This window comes from Mustelus asterias, chromosome 7 (genome assembly GCF_964213995.1).
Source record: "Mustelus asterias chromosome 7, sMusAst1.hap1.1, whole genome shotgun sequence".
NCBI lineage: Eukaryota > Metazoa > Chordata > Chondrichthyes > Carcharhiniformes > Triakidae > Mustelus > Mustelus asterias.
Window position 1 is genome coordinate 70,509,588 of NC_135807.1, and position 19,325 is coordinate 70,528,912.

Consider the following 19,325-nt stretch of genomic DNA (forward strand, 5'->3'; position numbering starts at 1 on the left):
TACAAAGTGAGGTAAGCAGACAGGGAAGTATTTGTGGATAGAATTTAGGAAGAGAAAGGATTTAAGACTATAGTGGGAATTGTGCATGGGACACTGGTAATATTTGTGGAGAGCCAGAATGTACTAATGCACAGATTAACAAGTTTTGTAGTAAAGGTAGAACTGTTTTAGCAGGGATTTTAACATTGATTTAAGTTGGGATAAGGAGACATGCTGGAAAAGTGGTACATTTCTTTAGTACATTCAGGACAATTTTCTGTAACAATAGATCCTCAGAGGAATTGGCCAATGATATGCAATGAGCCAGATTTAGTTAACACCCTGATGGCACAAGAACATTTATCTAGTGGTGGCCATAATATGATTGAGTTCAACATTATAAATGAAAATAAAAGACATAAAGAAGCTACCAAGATTTAAAATTTTGGCAAGGCCAACATCAATGGGATGAGATAGAGACTGCTGAAAGTAAACTGGGCAAATCTGTTAATGGATAAAATCACAGGATCAATTGGCAAGTTTTTTAAAATAATATTGTGTGTTAGAGATCTAGTTCATACCATTCTGTTATCATGATTTTATCTTGGGATTCACTAGCTTCTTACTCAAGAAGAGATTGTGCTATAGGCTGGGGGAGGTGATGGAAGCAGATACGATAGTGAGTTTTAAGGGGCGTCTGGACAAATACATGAATAGGATGGGAATAGAGAGATATGGTCCCCGGAAGGGTAGGGGGTTTTAGTTCAGTCAGGCAGCATGGTTAGTGAAGGCTTGGAGGGCCGAAGGACCTGTTCCTGTGCTGTAATTTTCTTTGTTATTTAGGAGAAATACTATTCTTCACTGCACTCCCATGTCACTGCACAGAATTGCCTTGCCGCAGGGGGCGCTGTGAGCGGCGGCAATGCCGGGGGGTGCCGCGGGGGGCGCTGTGAGCGGCGGTAATGCCGGAGGGTGCCGCAGGGGGCGCTGTGAGCGGCGGTAATGCCGGGGGGTGCCGCAGGGGGCGCTGTGAGCGGCGGTAATGCCGGGGGGTGTCGCAGGGGGCGCTGTAAGCGGCGGTAATGCCGGGGGGTGCCGCAGGGGGCGCTGTAAGCGGCGGTAATGCCGGGGGGTGCCGCAGGGGGCGCTGTGAGCGGCGGCTCGAGTTCTGGTACTTCCGCTGCTGACGTCGGCAGGAGCTGTTATTGTGAGGCGGCGGCTGGAGAGCGCAGTGAACGCGGACTCAGGATGGCGTACGCTTACCTCTTCAAGTACATCATCATCGGCGACACAGGTGAGCTCCGGGTGTGAGGCTGCCGGCCGGGACAGCGGCCTGGCCCCTGGAGGTAGGCCGCACACAGGGAGCTGGAATGGGGCCGGTAACAACTAGAGGCCTGGGCCCAGCTGCTGCCAACTCAGCTGCTCCCGAGTGCCGCCTCCAGCAGCCTCTGGTGCCAGGAATTGGCTCCGGGAGGCGGCTGGCCAGTAACTGGGAGACTGCCTCTCGATCAGCGCCTCTTCCTACTGCCGGTCCCTAGCGGGGAGGCCATCAGGCCGGCGCTGGGGTGTGAGTTGAGCCCGGGGCCTGAGGGCTAGCCGGGATTTCGGATCCGGGTGGGTCGGCCGTGTCTCCTGATTAAACCTTGAACCCAGTCTTTCTGGGCGGAAGGGAGACACAAACCTTCAGCCGGGCCTGAGAGCCGAGGCCACCCGCTTGCGTTTCACATTAACCCCAGCCTGACTGCTGGCCCGGGTCCTCGTTAGGAGGCCAGGCCCAGCTCACCGTCTGCTCCAACCCCAGGCTGGTGACGCTGGGAGAGGGAGGAATGAATGAACCTGGCGCCGTTGAATGTAACTAAAATCAGGGTCACTTTGTATATATCAGTGGCTTAATTTCATTGACACATTATAATTGCCATCTTAGAAATATTTGCCAGGAATGAAACAACTTTCAATACAGCAGCTAGATTTATTTTCAGTGATTATGCAGAACTGGTTCTTTTACTTGAAGCACTTTAATAAATAAACCTTGGTGAGTGCGGTATTCTGTTGTGCTTTGCCTCTTCAAAAATTAGTATCCCTGCTGTGCTCTTTAAACTTGTATCTTAAGGTGGCATTGATAGTTGTATATGTGTATCTTGTGAATGGCCCTCTTGAAACAAGTGTTTAGGTTTTATGACCTGATGTCAGGTGTCTTGTCACAAACCACACCTGAAATTGTTGTCCAACTGTGAAGTGGAGAAAATCCCTGTTAACGAGAGTTCTCCAATGCAGATTATTTTGCTGACCTTCATGTAACCAGTTAATCAAACGTTTCATGTTTATTGAAAAATTCTTGCCAATAGGCATCTTTGAAATGTGCAGTAATGGTTGCATTGTATAAGATAAAATTTAAAATGCACATTAAAGAAAACTGAAGTGTCACATTTGTGGCAGAATAGCATTATTGTAAGAAGGAGGCACAAGTTAACACTTTACTGTTATGATGTTAATAAATTACATAGACCAGGCTTGTATTCCCTTTAAATATAAAGGATCTGATAGAGAAACTATTCTTTCTCCAGTGGAAGAGTCCAGAGCCAGATGGACTAAATCAGTCTCCCCACCCCACCATACCATTTTTCAGCTGAGTCAGTTGAAGGATTTCTGTTAGGCAAAAGTTACTGAAGCAAGATGGTTGATGGAGTGACAGCAAAGATCTAATTAACTGGTGGAATGGGCTTGAGGTTCTCAATTTATCTTTAATAGCCAGTCAGTTCTGTCAAAATAATTGAAGGAATATTGTGTTAAAGTATCATCAAGAAGGACCATAAACTAATCTGGTCTCATTCTCAAACTTTTGAAGTGGCGTACCAAATAAATTTGGTTCATGCTCTTAGCTGTGCTTACTACTGTTGTGAAGGACCATTGCAACAAAATTGTGCATGTTTGTGGGAAGAAAAACACTGGGAGGGAATTAAGCATGAACTATGGGGAGGAATAGGAATACAGGATAAGGCAATGCTTAAAGGAGTTCATCTCCCTCACGGTACATTAATACAGAGGGTGAGAAATACAGGCAGTTAAGCACTTTATTCAACGCTTTAAAGCAGTTGAGTAGCTTGAGTTATTTAATCTGACAAGTGACTAGGAAAGATGAAACTCAAAGGATTTTGACCCCAGAAGGTGATTTGTCAAGTTCCAAGACATCAGTGGTAGTCAACACTGTCTGTTATACTCAGACATTTTCATTTTTCTATTAGCAGTGAACCTGTAAAATGTAATCAAGCTAAAACAAGGTTGAAAAAGCAACAAACTTTCATTTGATATGAGGTGCCCAGAATCGGGCAGTAATTGTATGAAGGATGACCCAATGAAGTGTTTTAATTCTTCAAGCAGATCAATGGGATTTGCTGCTTGACATTATCAATGCTGTAAGAAGTTTAACAACACCAGGTTAAAGTCCAACAGGTTTATTTGGTAGCAAAAGCCACACAAGCTTTCGGAGCTGCAAGCCCCTTCTTCAGGTGAGTGGGAATTCTGTTCACAAACAGAGCAAATAAAGACACAAACTCAATTTACATGAATAATGGTTGGAATGCGAATACTTACAACTAATCAAGTCTTTAAGAAACAAAACAATGTTTCTTAAAGACTTGATTAGTTGTAAGTATTCGCATTCCAACCATTATTCATGTAAATTGAGTTTGTGTCTTCATTTGCTCTGTTTGTGAACAGAATTCCCACTCACCTGAAGAAGGGGCTTGCAGCTCCGAAAGCTTGTGTGGCTTTTGCTACCAAATAAACCTGTTGGACTTTAACCTGGTGTTGTTAAACTTCTTACTGTGTTTACCCCAGTCCAACGCCGGCATCTCCATCATTATCAATGCTAGCAGGAGATCAGATCTAGCTTCCACCTTTATAATATTCCCAAGAATTTTAAACTAGTGTTGAATTGGGCCTTGCTGTGCGGTGGCAGTTGGGAGAGGGGGAAGAATAATCTCTGCTACAGTTAGACCATTGTCTTGTTAAACCAAAAGCTTTAAAATCAGAAATAGTGCAAAGGCTATTTGGCATGTCTTAAAGTATTGTGTCACCAATGGAGTATTTTGAAATGTAGTTACTGTTGTAATCTAAGGAAATGCAGCTACCAATTTGCACACAGGAAGCCCCCACAAATGGCATTGAGAATGACCAGATGGTTGGGTCTGTTTTAGTGTATGTCTCACTTATGCTAATATACTTGTCAGACTGGACTGGTTTTCCTCCATAAACCTGACCATCCCCTTTCCCTGGGTGTTAATTCAGTATCATCTACTTTTAATCATCTTCTGAAATGTCCCAATTATGCTGTTACAGACCTCTACAATAGCACAATATAATTCTGGAAAGTTCCAGCAAACTAATGTGAGTAGAGCATGCCTTGGATGTTGACATCATTAGGTTGGCCCGAAACTGAGGCAGTTTTTCTGTTGGCTTAATCCAACTAGTTAAGTGTGTAATTAAAAAAATATAACTTCCAGGGGAAACACAATGGTTGCAATCAGACTACAAATTATGCTTGTTAAATTATGTAGGCAAATAAGCCTAGTTGTTAGCAGTAAGGCTGGTAAGCTTACTGTTTGCAGGATAACCAACCTGCTCGTGTGTGAGCAGTATAATTACTGAAAATATAGCTAATTTGGTAATTGACAGCAAGACAGACTCAACAAGAGAACAGTGGAGGCCAACAGTTGTCCATGGTTGAATGTGAATTTATCTGACACAACATGGCAGTTTATTAGATATTTTAAATCAAATTGATTTAATTACTTGATATTTTGGTTTCATCTTTGTCTGAATCAAATATCATGCGTTCAAGCCTAATCCAGAGATTAGAGCACATAATCAAGGCTGAAGCTTCAGTGCAATATTGAGGGAATGCTGTATATTGGAGGTGCCATCTTTCAGTTAACATGCTGAAGTAAGGTCTTCTCTGCTTCCTTGGGTGGACTACTTTGAAAAATAGTGAATTTTTCTATTATGTCTTTGGCTAATATTTCTCTCTGGCAACACCACTAAAACAGACCTAATCAGTTGGTCATCCTTGTTGCTATTTGTGGAAGTTTCCTGTGTGCAAATGGTTGCTGCATTTCAAAAGTACTCTGGTGGCACAATGCTTTGGGACATGCCAAATGGCCTCCTTTAACCTATTCGAACTGAAGCAGAGATTGTTCTTCCCCCTGCCACCCATTCCACAGCAAGCCCTAATTCAGCACTACCTAATTTAAAACTCTTGAAGTATTATAAAGGTGGAAGCTAAATCTGATCTCCTGCTTGCATTGCTAACATCAAGCAGGAAATCCCATTAATCTGCTTGAAGAATTAAAAACCTTCATTAAGTTGTTATCCTTCATACAATTGGTGCCTGATTCTGGGCACCTCATGTCAAATGAAACTTTGTTGCTTTTCAACCATGTATTATTTTGATATTGCATTTTATGGATAGTGTCTCAAAACTGGCAACATTGGGACCGGATCGCTGCCAGATTTCAGATCATATTGGTCTTTCGGTCAGCTGGATTGGGTGAGTTTAAGGGTGTCTCACTGAGCATGGGAAAAGACTGGCGAGCGAAGCTGGTTACTAGTCAGCGTGTCAGTGCAGCACCAGCAGAACAAGTGAGCAAGTTATTTTGCTCAAATAATTAAAATTCTTGCATGGCAGCTTAATTCTTCTGATGACTGGATTTGAGATGCTGTACTTTTACTATTTGTGAACTGGTCTTGTTAAAATTAGAAATTGTTCACATTGCTGCTGTGAATTCTACTGAGCACAATAATAGTGGGGCAGTACGGTAGCACAGTGGTTAGCACTGCTGCTTCACAATGCTAGAGACCTGGGTTCAATTCCTGGCTTGGGTCACTGTCTGTGTGGAGTTTACATGTTCTCCCCTTATCTGCGTGGGTTTCCTCCGGGTGCTCCGGTTTCCTCCCACATTCTGAAAGACGTGCTGGTTAGGGTGCATTGACCCGAGCAGGCGCCGGACTGTGGCGACGAGGGGAATTTCACTAACTTCGTTGCAGTGTTAATGTAAGCGTTTGACTAATAAACGTTAAAACTTTATTTCGACATTGGTCACTTGAGTGAAGAATTGGGTAAATAGATGAAAAGGTGTGTAGGTAAATGAACAGTGGGAAACATTTAAAGAAACGATTCAAAATGTGCAACAAAAATACATTCCATTCAGCAAGAAGGACCCATCCATGTCTCACTCAGGAAGTTAAGGATGATAGATGAAAGTAAGAGACTTACAATTTGCCGAAAGGATTGGGATTGTTTAAAAAACCTCCAAAGGGAGGTTTCTATCAAAGGTTGAAGGAAAAGAGAAACTAGTCAGCATCAGATTTTAAGAACTTTTTTTGATGTATAAAAAGGAAGAGAATAGCTAAAGTGAACATTGGTCTCTTGCAAGCAGAGGTGGGAAAAATTTTCATTGGAACAAGGAAATGGCAGAGGCGTTTAACAAATATTTTGTCCGTATTCACAGTAGAAGACAATTTCCATACCAGAAATAGACAAGCTAGGGGCTAAAAAAAGAACATTAGGGAAATTGCTATCAATAGAGAAAGAAGTATTGGAAGCTTAAGTTTGAAGTGTAATTAAAATTTAATGGGTCGCACAGCGGTTGGTACTGCTGCCTCAGTGCCACGGACCTGAGTTCAATTCCAGCCTTGGGTGACTGTGTGGGGTTTGCATGTTCTCCCCATGTTCACATGGGTTTTCTCCAGGTGCCCTAGTTTCCTCCCACATTCCAAAGATGTATAGGTTGGGGGGATCGGTGGGGTAAATGCATGGGGTTACGGGGATAGAGCCTGGCTAAGATGATCTGTTGGTGAGTTGGTGCTGACGCAATGAGCTGAATAGCCTCTTTCTGCACTATAGGGATTCTATGAATTAAAATTAAAACTCTTACAAATTCCTGGGACCTGACAAAATCCTGGACAAACTCAGCAGGTCTGGTGGCATCTGTAGGGAAGAAAGTAGAGTTAACTTTGAGTCCAAGTGACCTTTCTACGCTTAAATGACAGTAAAATGTTTTGGTTCCACTGAGCTTGTGAATTACATTCCTTTATAGAATTTATTCTGTGAAAAGGGTTGTGAAAAATGTAATGTTCAGCATCAAAACATTTTATGTCTTCTATAGTGCGAAGATGGCAAGAGGATAAATCGCAACTATACTGCAATTTCTGTCCGTTCTAAAATATTTGACAGAACTTGAATTCCAGGCGTTCAATGAAAATAAGCAATATTTCCACTTGAGACTTGGACTCATTCAGTGTTGTGCCATAAGTTCTATTGCCAATATAAACGACAGTTCTAACTGGTGTTACTTTGTTGGAAATGTATTGTAAATCCTGTTTCTGTATAAACTTGATTTCTGATGCATGCCAGTGAAGGAGCAGCAGCTCCAATGAATTCCCTGGCCATGGTTTTGAAACATGATCTCTTGGGGATGTTGTTTACAGAATTAGTTTTCCAGCCATAATACTACTGTGCTCATCTACCAATAGTGACACTAGTGGACACTCGGAATTAGCACGTGAGGACCTCTGACGTTGAAAGACTCACTGCAGCTGTTTACTGTTGGAGTGGCGTAAGTTTCATCTTTTCTGGCAGCCCTCAGGAACCATGCAAGATTGGACCCCAATTTCAGCCAAATCTTGTAGCATGCTGTTATAGTGGGAGTTCTACATGGATCTGCGGCATTCAATCAACATAAGAAATTCAGCTGCATCCTTCTCTCCTTTTACATGTGCATTTTCCAGTCAGTGTGAAAGCAGTGACACTCATCGCCGATTTGGAAGAGTGGTGCCCACACTTTTAACAGAATGCTACCTTTTCAGATGAGATGACAGTACAACACTTGTCAACCTAATTTTTATTAACTATCTAGAGTGGGCCTTGAACCAACGATCTTCTAACTCAAAAGGCAAGAATGCTAACCACTGAGCCCACAGGCATGGATTTCACCTGTCCTGATTGAATTTGTTGCCAAGTAAAGGAGGTTCCCTGCAGCCAATAACTGATGTTATCAAGCAGCCAATCACATTGAAGAAATTCAGTCAGAAAATCAGGAAATAAAATGCATTGATTATCCTTCACTTTAAATTCTGCAAAGCACGAAAAAAGATCGGGGCCTGGAAGCTGGAATGCCAAACATTTTAATTAAATTAATATAATAAGAAAAGTTGCATCGCAAATCTAAAATTCATTTTCCAGTGCTGGAGGGTTGTTCTGCAGGAATTTGTCTTATTTCACAGCATAAAGCCAATAGCACCTAATTAACAATGTGTAACTTTTCCAGGATTTTAAGTTCTCACAAGTTCAGCTAAGTTTCCCATCTGCAGGAACTTCAGCACACCCAGAGTGGGGAATCACTGTCAGCAACTTCTGGATTTCTGCAGTTAACAGCAAAAGTGCAGATCTAAAAATTGCTGTCAGCTTTACAGTGTAATAACAGCAAATGTTGACTATTGCCATTGTTACAACTCCAAAATTTGAGCCATCAAAACCATCAGATACAATATGATTAAGTTGCCAGAGGTATAGTGATGCTATTCCAAGACGTGGATTTTTTGAGGATCCATAATGTAGCATTTAAAGTTGGATGTTGTGAAGTTTTGCTTAGTATGTTTGGCAGCATTAAATTTTTTGTTTTATCACATTTTCTAAATTAGGAGTAGTCAATTGTCACATTTAAGGCAGTGTAAGGAGTGGGCTTGATAGACAAACTGGATTTTTATGACTCCTTTGTTACAATTTTAATATGACAATCAAAATCACTCTAGTTTATTTTCAGGCTGATTAATGGTTCAGATTATTTGTCCATTCCAATATGGTACTGCAGTAATCTTTCGGTTGCAGTTTCTAGGAAATATGGTAACTATTCCAAGAGACTACTGGTGTTAGACAGTGGCACAGTGGTTAGCATTGTTGCCTCTCAACGCCAGGGACTCGGGGTCAATTCTGGCCTCGGGTGACTGTGTGGAGTTTGCACCCATGTCTGCTTGGGTTTCCTCCGGGTGCTCCAGTTTCCTCCCACAGTCCAAAGGTGTGTGGGTTAGGTTGATTGGCCATGCTAAATTGCCCCTTCATGTCAGGGGAATTAGCAGGGTAATTACGTGGGGTTGTGTGGATAGGGTCTGGGTGGGATTGTTGTTGGCGCAGGTTCAGTGGGCCAAATGGCCTCCTGCACTGTCGGGGTTCTATGAAGATTTTTTCTAATTTAAAAATGTTTGAACTTTAAAATGATTTTCTAAAGAAGAAGCAATGTTTACTCAGCTATAACTGACCAATCCTAGCTTGAGCACCTCTTCATTGGCATCTATGGCTATCATTTATCCTGATCAACATGTTTGTGTGGCCTAGCTGGGGAATAATACACATTCTAGATAACCAGGGATGAAAGTGGAATAATTGGGAGTATTTCCAGTAAAATCAAAATTTTACCTTTATATTTTACCATTATTTCACTGTTGTATAGCTATTGGGGGGGGGGGGTAGAAACTAAAGGCAGGAGGAGGCCATTCAGCCCTTTGAGCCTGCTCCTCCATTCATTTGATCATGGCTGGTCATCAAATCCAATATCCTGATTTCCCCCATATATCTTGATCCCTTTAGCCCCTAGAGCTATATCTAATCAGCAACGTTTTGGCCTCGACTACATTTTGTAGTAGTGAATTCCCCACATTCACCACCCTCTGGGTGAAGAAATTTTTTCTCGCCTTTGTTCTAAAAGATTTTCCCCTTATCCTCAAACTATGACCCCCTAGTTCTGAACTCTTTCTGAATCTAGCCTGTTAACATTTTATAAGTTTCTATGCATTCCCCCTCACTCTTCTAAACTCCAGTGAATATAATCCTAACCGGCTTAGCCTCTCCTCATGACAGACCTGCCATCCCAGGGATCAGCCTAGTAAGCCTTTGCTATACTCCCTCTATAGCAAGGATATCCTTCCTCTGTTAAGGACACCAAAACTGTACACAATACTCCAGGTGTGGCCTCACCAATGCCCTATACAACTGCAGCAAAACATCCCTGTCCCTCTACTCTAACCCTCTTGCTATGAAGGCCAGCATACCATTTACTGCCTGCTGTACCTGTGCACTTTCAACGACTGAAGTGCTTTAGATATGAAGTCAACCATGTGGTGGTTTATCACTGTGGCACAATTAAATTTTCACGAATAATTCCTTTTGTAATGTCTGAGGTTGTGTAAATGAAATTTAGAAGTATTGTGAAGTTAACGGACTTGTTTCTGTCAGGATCTTAGTCTTCTGAAGGATTGGGAAAATGAGCTTTGTTTTCCGCATTGTGAACCATTACAGCCTATTGCTGCTTAATTTGTGGCAACCATTCATGTTCTGGTGAAGAGTCTTAAGGACTCAAATGTTAATGCTGTTTCTCTCCTGATGGATGCTGACAGACCTGAGTTTTTCCAGCATCTGCAGTATTCTGCTTGTTCTGTTGCTTGATTTGCTAACTCAACCATCAACATCCAGCAAGTGATCCTTAGTTTCTAATGAATTGTAACTGTTGGGTATATATTTGATTGGCTGATTTTTATTTTGAATAGCTTGCAATATTGTTGCTGTAGGAAATAATACAACTTTAATGTGTGTTGTTTACAGGTTAAATTGCGATAGGGTTACAGCCATGAGATTTTATCCTGGTGTCTTGTTGAAAATGTTGTCAGCCCTCAATCCTAAATCTGAAAGGATTCAATACTACTGGATCATAATGGAAATGTGCATAGTATGAGTGTTGCTCACGTCCACCATTATAATTTGCTGGGATTCTGCTGCCAACTCTGATTTAATGTGGTTCATTAGCCACTTTTTGAACAGTTGCTTACCAAAAAAAAACTGCAGTGACATGTGGGAAATGAATTGTTCATTAAGTATGAGATGAATGCGTTTAACTTAATCGACCGTGACCACTGGTAAAAGTCGCAGAGTTATACAGAGTTTAAAATTTGCTCACCTAAAATGTGTTCACTGATTATGACTAATTTTTTTGTCATGAAACCAAAAAGGTAGTTTTAAAGGATTTGTATTAGCAAACATTAGAAATAAGGTGTAGTTTAAAGAGGGTTTAATTTAATGTTTGTGCCTGGAAGGGTAAAAACTATAGTTGGATTCATGCTGGGCAAACGTGTTTGTATGTATGGGGGTTGGTTTCAGTTCCAACTGTTTCTGTTGTGCTTAGCGGAGGCTACAGCATGAAGAGTACGTAGAAGTAGCAGATATTTGCTTAGCAACTGGAGGCCCTTGTAAGGGTCAAAGTTTTTAAGTTTTGGTTTAGCTGGATATATTCCAGTTGCAGACAGGACACTGGGCTGTGAACATCTCTCAACTCTGCCAGGAGAAGCTGGACAGGACAAGAAAGTTGCAAAGAAGCAAGCTTCCTAAGGGACAAGATGCACTCCAGATAACCAGGGAGTTGGGACAGAGGATGTCTTGAGACAATTGGAGTTGAGAACAGAGACCCAAGATATTGTAGTGAAGTATTCAAGGAAGTGAGTTGGAGATAATTGCAGTAACCTAATTTAAAGTGGGACAGCAGACTTCAGAGGAAAATGAAATATTTGCCATCCTTTACTCGAGTCTGGCAATTGAGAGTTACAGCAATTGTGAACAGTTTGTACAGCACTCAAGATGAAAATGCTCGAGTTGGTGTAAAACCTGGACTGAAAAGTTGAGCAGAAGCTTTGTGTCATTTGGAAAACCTGGTCTGGATTTCAGAATTCAAACCACTAATTATGAGAGAAGATTTAAAGCATGTTTTTGAGATTGGAATTTGGAAACTCATGTCTTTGCCATCTTGGGGGATTCTGAGGAGAAATCTGCATGCATGAACTTGGGTTCAGAGCGGCATATGTATATTTGACCAGAGTTGTCATGTGTTTAAAAGGGACTTTGTGTTAATGAGACTATTTTCCTTGTTAAAACTACTTGGTGGTCCGGTGACTTCTTGTTTTATATGTGTTAAGGTCTTTTGAGCCAGGGTTCCATTCTGGAATCTACCCATCAGCTATAGCATCAACTGGGGTCATAAAATCTGTTAATTAGGAAGCAGGAGTTCAGTGCAATAATTAAATTTGGATTATAATACTTTGATACTTATTTTATTTAATGTATTTTTTGAGGCTTTGAAATGGCAACTGATTTCAAGGTAATATATTCATAATTACTGTGTGGTGTAAACAAAATATTTGAAAGGCGCAACTGACACCTGTACGATGTTCTTTGGGCAAGCTCCACAATTTATACCTGAATCCTTATCTATGCAGCACAACCATGGTGGTGATTCACCATTGATTGCATTACTGCAACTAACTCGGGTTTAGAACTGCCAGTGTAGAGTTGTGGTGTATTTAAAAATATAGTCACTGACAAAAGCTTAAAGGTATTCAAGAACATAATGTAATTAGCAGGTGGTGACCATGCAGCCCCTTGATGGCTGATCTGACCTTGGCTGCAATTCCACTTTAGTTTTCCATAACGCTTGATTCCATAGTAATTCAACTATCCGTCTTTCTCAGCATTGAATATGTGCAATAACCTGGCCTTCATTGCTTTTCTGAGGAAGACAATTGCAAAGACTAAGAGCCCTCAGAAGAAATTTCTCTCTTTTTGCCATCTTAAAAAGGGAGCCCCTTTATTCTGAACCATGTCCCCAAGTTCTAGTCACTCCTCCACCCCAAAAGCAACACCTCTATTAGGTCTAGTGGATTTGTCAAACTTTAGTCCCAATAGTTTGCTAAAAATTATTTCTCCAGTGATTGTTTTAAGGTTTTCTCCCTCTTTTGCCCCGATTTTGTATTATTGGGATGCTTTTGTGTATTTACAGTGGCAAAGACTGATGCAACATACTTGCTCAAAGTCATTGCCATTTCCTTTTCTCCTTTAGATTCACTATCATATTTTCTAAGGGAGCAATGTTTACTTCAGTTGCTCCCTTATTTGTAGAAGCTATTACTGTCTTTTTTATATTGATTAGTTTACTCTGTTTTGTGGTCTAATTTTTAAAATATTCCTAATCTTGTGATATGTCATTTTCTTCAGTGTTTCATGCCTTTTCTTTGAATTTGATGTTCTTAGTTAACCATAGATGGTTCATCTTTTTCATTGAGGAAGATGGATTTTATCTTTGAGAATACTATAACATCTCAGATATCTGTCACTACTATCTACCATCTTACATTTTGATCTGTTTTCAGTTTATTTTTGCCAACTGTCTTATCTTTGGACTTACTGAGTCTAGTTCCAGATCCAGGTTTCACACCTTCAAACTGAATCTAAAATTCATCATGTTTTTGATCACTCTTGTATAGAGGATCCTTTAATATGAAATCATTTATTAATCCTGTCTCATTACACACTAAGAGTTTTAACAACACCAGGTTAAAGTCCAACAGGTTTATTTGGTAGCAAATACCATTAGCTTTCGGAGCACTGCTCCTTCGTCAGATGGAGTGGAAATGTGCTCTCAAACAGGGCACAGAGACACAAAATCAAGTTACAGAATACTGATTAGAATGCAAATCTCTACAGCCAACCAGATCTTAAAGATACAGACAATGTGGGTGGAGGGAGCATCAAGCACAGGTTAAAGAGATGTGTATTGTCTCCAGACAGGACAGCCTGCAAGTCCAGGAGGCAAGCTGTTACTGATAATGTGGCATAAATCCAACATCCCGGTTTAGGCTGTCCTCGTGTGTGGAACTTGGCTATCAGTTTCTGCTCAGCGACTCTGCGCTGTCGTGTGTCATGAAGGCCGCCTTGGCGAACGCTTACCTGAAGATCAGAGGCTGAATGCCTGTGACTGCTGAAGTGCTCCCCCACAGGAAGAGAACAGTCTTGCCTGGTGATTGTCGAGCGGTGTTCATTCATCCGTTGTCGTAGTGTCTGCATGGTTTCCCCAATGTACCATGCCTCGGGGATTCCTTCCTGCAGCATATCAGGTAGACAACGTTGGCCGAGTTGCAAGAGTAGGTACCGTGTACCTGGTAGATGGTGTTCTCACGTGAGATGATGGCATCCGTGTCGATGATCCTCAAACAGACCATTGTCCGTAGCAAACTACCCAGCCTTCAGGAGAACAGTGACCACGACACCACACAACCCTGCCACAGCAACGTCTGCAAGACGTGCCGGATCATCGACATGGAAGTTCCGCACACATGAGGACGGCCTAAACCGGGATGTTGGATTTATGTCACATTATCAGTAACCCCCACAGCTTGCCTCCTGGACTTGTGGGCTGTCCTGTCTGGAGACAATACACCTCTTTAACCTGTGCTTAATGCTCCCTCCACCCACATTGTCTGTATCTTTAAGATCTTGTTGACTGTAGGGATTTGCATTCTAATCAGTATTCTGTAACTTGATTTTGTGTCTCTGTATGCCCTGTTTGAGAGCACGTTTCCACTCCATCTGACGAAGGAGCAGCGCTCCGAAAGCTAATGGTATTTGCTACCAAATAAACCTGTTGGACTTTGAACAGATCTAGCAGCTCAAAACTGGGCAACCATGAGGTGCTGTGGGTCATCAGCAGCAGAATTGTACTCCTCCACAATTTGTAACCTCATGGCCTGGCATGACTCCCTACTCTACCATTATTATCAAGCCAGGAATTCGACCCTGGTTCAATATAGAGCACAAGAGAGCAAGACCTAAAAATGAGGTGTCAACCTGGTGAGGCTACAAAATAGGACTACTTGTATGCCAAACAGCAAGTAATAGAGCTAAGCAATCCCACAATCAACGGATCAGATTTAACTTTGCAGTCCTGCCACATCCAGCCATGAATGGTGATGGACAATTAAACATCTCACTAGGGGTAGGGACTCTACAAATATCCCTATCCTTAATGATGGAAGAGCCCATTACATGGGGGTCCTGACAATATTCACTCAATAGTCCTCAAGACCTGTTCCTCAGAATTTGCCGCGTCCTAGCCAAGATGATCCAGTACAGTTACAACACTGACATCTCCTAATGTGGAAAATTGCCCAAGTAAAGGTGCTGCTGCCCTGTGGATCCAGAACTGGCTTGCCCAAAGGAGGCAGAGTGTGTGTATAGATGGGTCTTTTTCTAAATGGAGGTCAGTCACCAGTGGTGTGCCCCAGGGATCTGTTCTGGGACCCTTGCTGTTTGTAATTTTCATAAATGACCTGGATGAGGAAGTGGAGGGATGGGTTGGTAAGTTTGCTGACGACACGAAGGTTGGTGGGGTTGTGGATAGTCTGGAGGGATGTCAGAAGTTACAGAGGGACATAGGATGCAAGACTGGGTGGAGAAGTGGCAGATGGACTTCAACCCAGATAAATGCGTAGTGGTCCATTTTGGCAGGTCAAATGGGATGAAGGAGTACAATATAAAGGGAAAGACTCTTAGTACTGTAGAGAATCAGAAGGACCTTGGGGTCCAGGTCCATAGGACTCTCAAATCGGCCCCGCAGTGGAGGAGGTGGTTAAGAAGGCGTATGGTGTGCTGGCCTTTATCAATTGAGGGATTGAGTTTAGGAGTCCGGGGATAATGATGCAGCTTTATAAGACCCTCGTCAGACCCCACTTGGAGTACTGTGCTCAGTTCTGGTCGCCTCATTACAGGAAGGATGTGGAAATGATTGAAAGGGTGCAGAGGAGATTTACAAGGATGTTGCCTGGATTGAGTGGCATGCCTTATGAGGATAGGCTGAGGGAGCTCGGTCTTTTCTCCTTGGAGAGATGTAGGATGAGAGGAGACCTAATAGAGGTATATAAGATGTTGAGAGGCATGGATCGGGTGGACTCTCGGCTTTTTCCCAGGGTGGAAATGGCTGCTACGAGAGGACACAGGTTTAAGGTGCTGGGGGGTAGGTACAGGGGAAATGTTAGGGGGAAGTTTTTCATACAGAGGGTGGTGGGTGAGTGGAATCGGCTGCCATCAGTGGTGGTGGAGGCAAACTCAATAGGGCCTTTTAAGAAACTCCTGGATGAGTACATGGGACTTAATAGGATGGAGGGTTATAGGTAGGCCTAGAAAGTAGGGATATGTTCGGCACAACTTGTGGGGCCGAAGGGCCTGTTTGTGCTGTAGTTTTTCTATGTTTCTAAATCCTGTACACAATTTTCCAAATCCTACCTGGCCAATTACTGTCCCAGCAGTCTACTCTTGCTCATCAGTAAAGTGATCGAACGGGTTATCAATAGTGCTATCAAGCAGCACTTGGCTGTACCTACTGTTGGATGCTCCATTTGGGTTCTACACTGTCACTCAGCTCCTGAGCTCATTACAGTCTTGCTTCAAATATGGATAAGAGAGCTGAATGCCTGAGGTGAGAGTGACAGCCCTTGACATCAGGGCAGCATTTGACCAAGTGAGGCATCAAGGAGCCCTAGTAAAACTCGAGTAGATGGAATTAGGGGATGGGTATCAATCATGTCGGCTCCAGGACATCACTGCAAGAGTTCCTCAGGGTCGTGTCCTAGGCCCAACATCTTCATGGTTCATCAGTGACTTACTTCCATCATAAGGTCAGAAATGGGGATGTTTGTTCCATGATTGCTCAGATTCTGAAGCAGTCCATGTCCAAATGCAGCAAGACTTGGACAATATCACGACTTGGGCTGACAAGTGGCAAGTAGCGTTTGTGCCATGCAAGTGACAGACCATGACTCTCTCCAACAAGAGAGGATCTAACCATTGTCCCTTCATATTCAATAGTATTACCATCACTACAGTGGCACAGCAGTTAGCACTGCTGTCTCTCAGCACCAGGGACACAGGTTCGATACTCTGCTTGGTCACAGTCTGTGTGGAGTTTGCATATTCTCTGTGTCTGCGTGGGTTTCCTCCGGGTGCTCTGGTTTCCTCCCACAGTTCAAAAGATGTGCAGGTTAGGTGAATTGGCTGTGCTAAATTCTCCCTCAACGTACGCGAACAGGTGCAGAAATGTGCCAAATAGGGGATTTTCACAGTCACTTCATTGCATTGTGAATGTAAGCCTACTTGTGACTAATAAATAAACTTTACTTTAACTATCAACATCCTAGGGATTACCACCAGTAAGTGAACTGGACTAGCCACATAAATACTGACTCCACAAAGCCTGTCCACCATCTACAAGGCACATGTCAGGTATGTAATGAAGAGCACTCCACTTGCCTGGATGAGCTTCTCAAAGCTTTACACCATCTAGGGCAAAACAGCCTGCTTGGTTGCTACCTCTCCCACAAACATTCAATTCCTCCACCACCACAGCAGCAGTGTACCATCTACAAGGTGCACTGCAGGAACTTGCCAAAGTTCCTTAGTCAACACCTTCTAAACCCATGACCACTACCATTTAGACAAGAGTAGCAGATATCTGAACACCACCACCTGGAGGTTACTCTCCAAGTCACTCACCATTGTGACTTTGAAATATATCGTCATTTTTTTCATTGGGTCGAAATCCTGGAACTCCATCCCTAATAGCACTGTGGATGTACCTACACCTTGGACTGCAACGGTTCTGGAAGGCACCTTCTCTAGGACAAAGGCTGGGGAATAAATGCTGGTCTAGCTAGTGATGCCCAGATCCGATAAAGAAAGGTTAGCAGCTATAGAACATGGGTAGTAACTTTTTTATTCTTAAGTTCTTTACTCCATTCTTAGTTACAAAGCCAATGCTCAAGAGTGGACCAGGCAAACCAAAATCCATTCCTTGCTCTAAAAAACAAATTCCAATTGAATCCATTTCATGGTCCCTACAAGAGACTGACATGATAAGCATTGCACCCCATCTTGGGCTTGATCTTGGCCTTTAGTCTAATTATTTTTTTTCCTCCTTTCTCTCACCCCACCATCACATTCCTACATTCTGCAATACAATTTAACTAGTGTTACTAAGCAAAATGGTGAATGTAAACAATGATGTATACATCTAGACTGTATACAATTGATAACTAGTTACTGTTGGAGTGCCAGATTTTGCTGTGAGCAGCAAACCAATGACACTTGCTATGCAAAACCCCATTGGGAAGTCTGTTGCAAGTTGCTTTCAGTGGGACATCCAAATCTGAACAGGTACACCACTGTCTCAGCCAATAAGATTAAAGAATTGGGCAGCATAGATTCTGAACCAGGAGTGAAGTTGGAACATTTGACACCAAGGGAGGGGGGGAGGAGAGAAAGAAGAAAAGAAAGATTGGATTAAGGAAAAGCGATAAAGGACAAAAAATAAATATTTACATTCTTTAATATTTTCCAACTCATAGAAGCATCAAATCTATACTAGCAGTTTTTTAGCAGATTTGTTTGCTAGTAATTGATGTGCATGTCATTAAAAATGGACTAGCCCCCAGTTTAATCTGCACCAATGACATCAATACACAATCCTTTTGAATGGGGAGCCAGATGGTGAAATGTTCTTTTGTGCAGCTTACGGGGAAGCGGTACATCTTGGACAGTAACGTTTGCTTAATAGCACAAGTACTTCCAACAAAAGTTGCTGTCTGCTTTCCACATGAATGGTAGTGCGCTCTGTTAGCCGTCTGGCCCAATGTGAATTTAATCAGCAAGGCAAACAATGGACTAAATGTAACATTATTCTTCCTCAACAACACTTTTTAAGTTATTAAAGGTTTGGTGATGTGTTGGTATATTAACAGTCCAGCTGTAATAAAAATTATCTACATTTCTTGTCTTTTATAAAATATAATTGAATTTCAGACCTCAACAAATTTCTCTGAATTAATTCTATAAATATCCTTGAGTTAATGGGTATCTGTTTGCAGGTGAACCAAGCTTTCTTGCATCGGAACCAGAAAGTTCTGAGTTCAGGTTCCACTACAAATTTGAGCGCACAATCTAGCTTTCACTGAAAGCCAAGTTGAGACCTGTCTGCCTGTTCTGATGTTTCAGGTGCACTTTAAAAGGTCTTGGCATTGTTCCCTACATTACAACCCTCCATAAAGTATTTCATTGGCTGTAAAGTCTTCATTGCAGAAGTCATGGTTCTGAAGAGATTAGCGCATTCAATTTTGAGTCAGTGGTTTTTTAGATGTTTTAATTTAGTTATTGACTTATTAGCTGAACTTTTCTCAAGCAATTAATTTACTAAAGTGACATTAAAAGCCAAATCAAATAATACGCTAGAATTTGCTTTTATGAAAAAAACTGAACAACATCAATGTATAAACCAGCTAGCAGATTGTGTGGTGAGGGGCACATGCTTCATGAATTGCAAATCACTGCAAGCTGTTGGACAACTTGTGTTGCCCCATTAGCTCTGAATGTAATGCTTTTTCCAATATTTTGGCAGTGTCAACTAGGGTGGAAAGACTGGTGTTGTCCA

The 19,325-nt window shown here is 42.1% G+C and overlaps 1 protein-coding gene across 1 annotated transcript in view; it reads left to right on the top strand.

Moving 5' to 3' along the window:
• Window positions 1-1,131: 1,131 nt before the first annotated feature.
• Window positions 1,132-19,325, top strand: part of rab2a (RAB2A, member RAS oncogene family) — an 89,118-nt gene continuing 70,924 nt past the window's right edge. Inside the window, exon 1 of the mRNA XM_078216212.1 lies at window positions 1,132-1,273. Within this exon, the coding sequence (XP_078072338.1) occupies window positions 1,228-1,273 (46 nt within the window). The 5' untranslated portion in view covers window positions 1,132-1,227. The remainder of the gene's footprint in view (window positions 1,274-19,325) is intronic.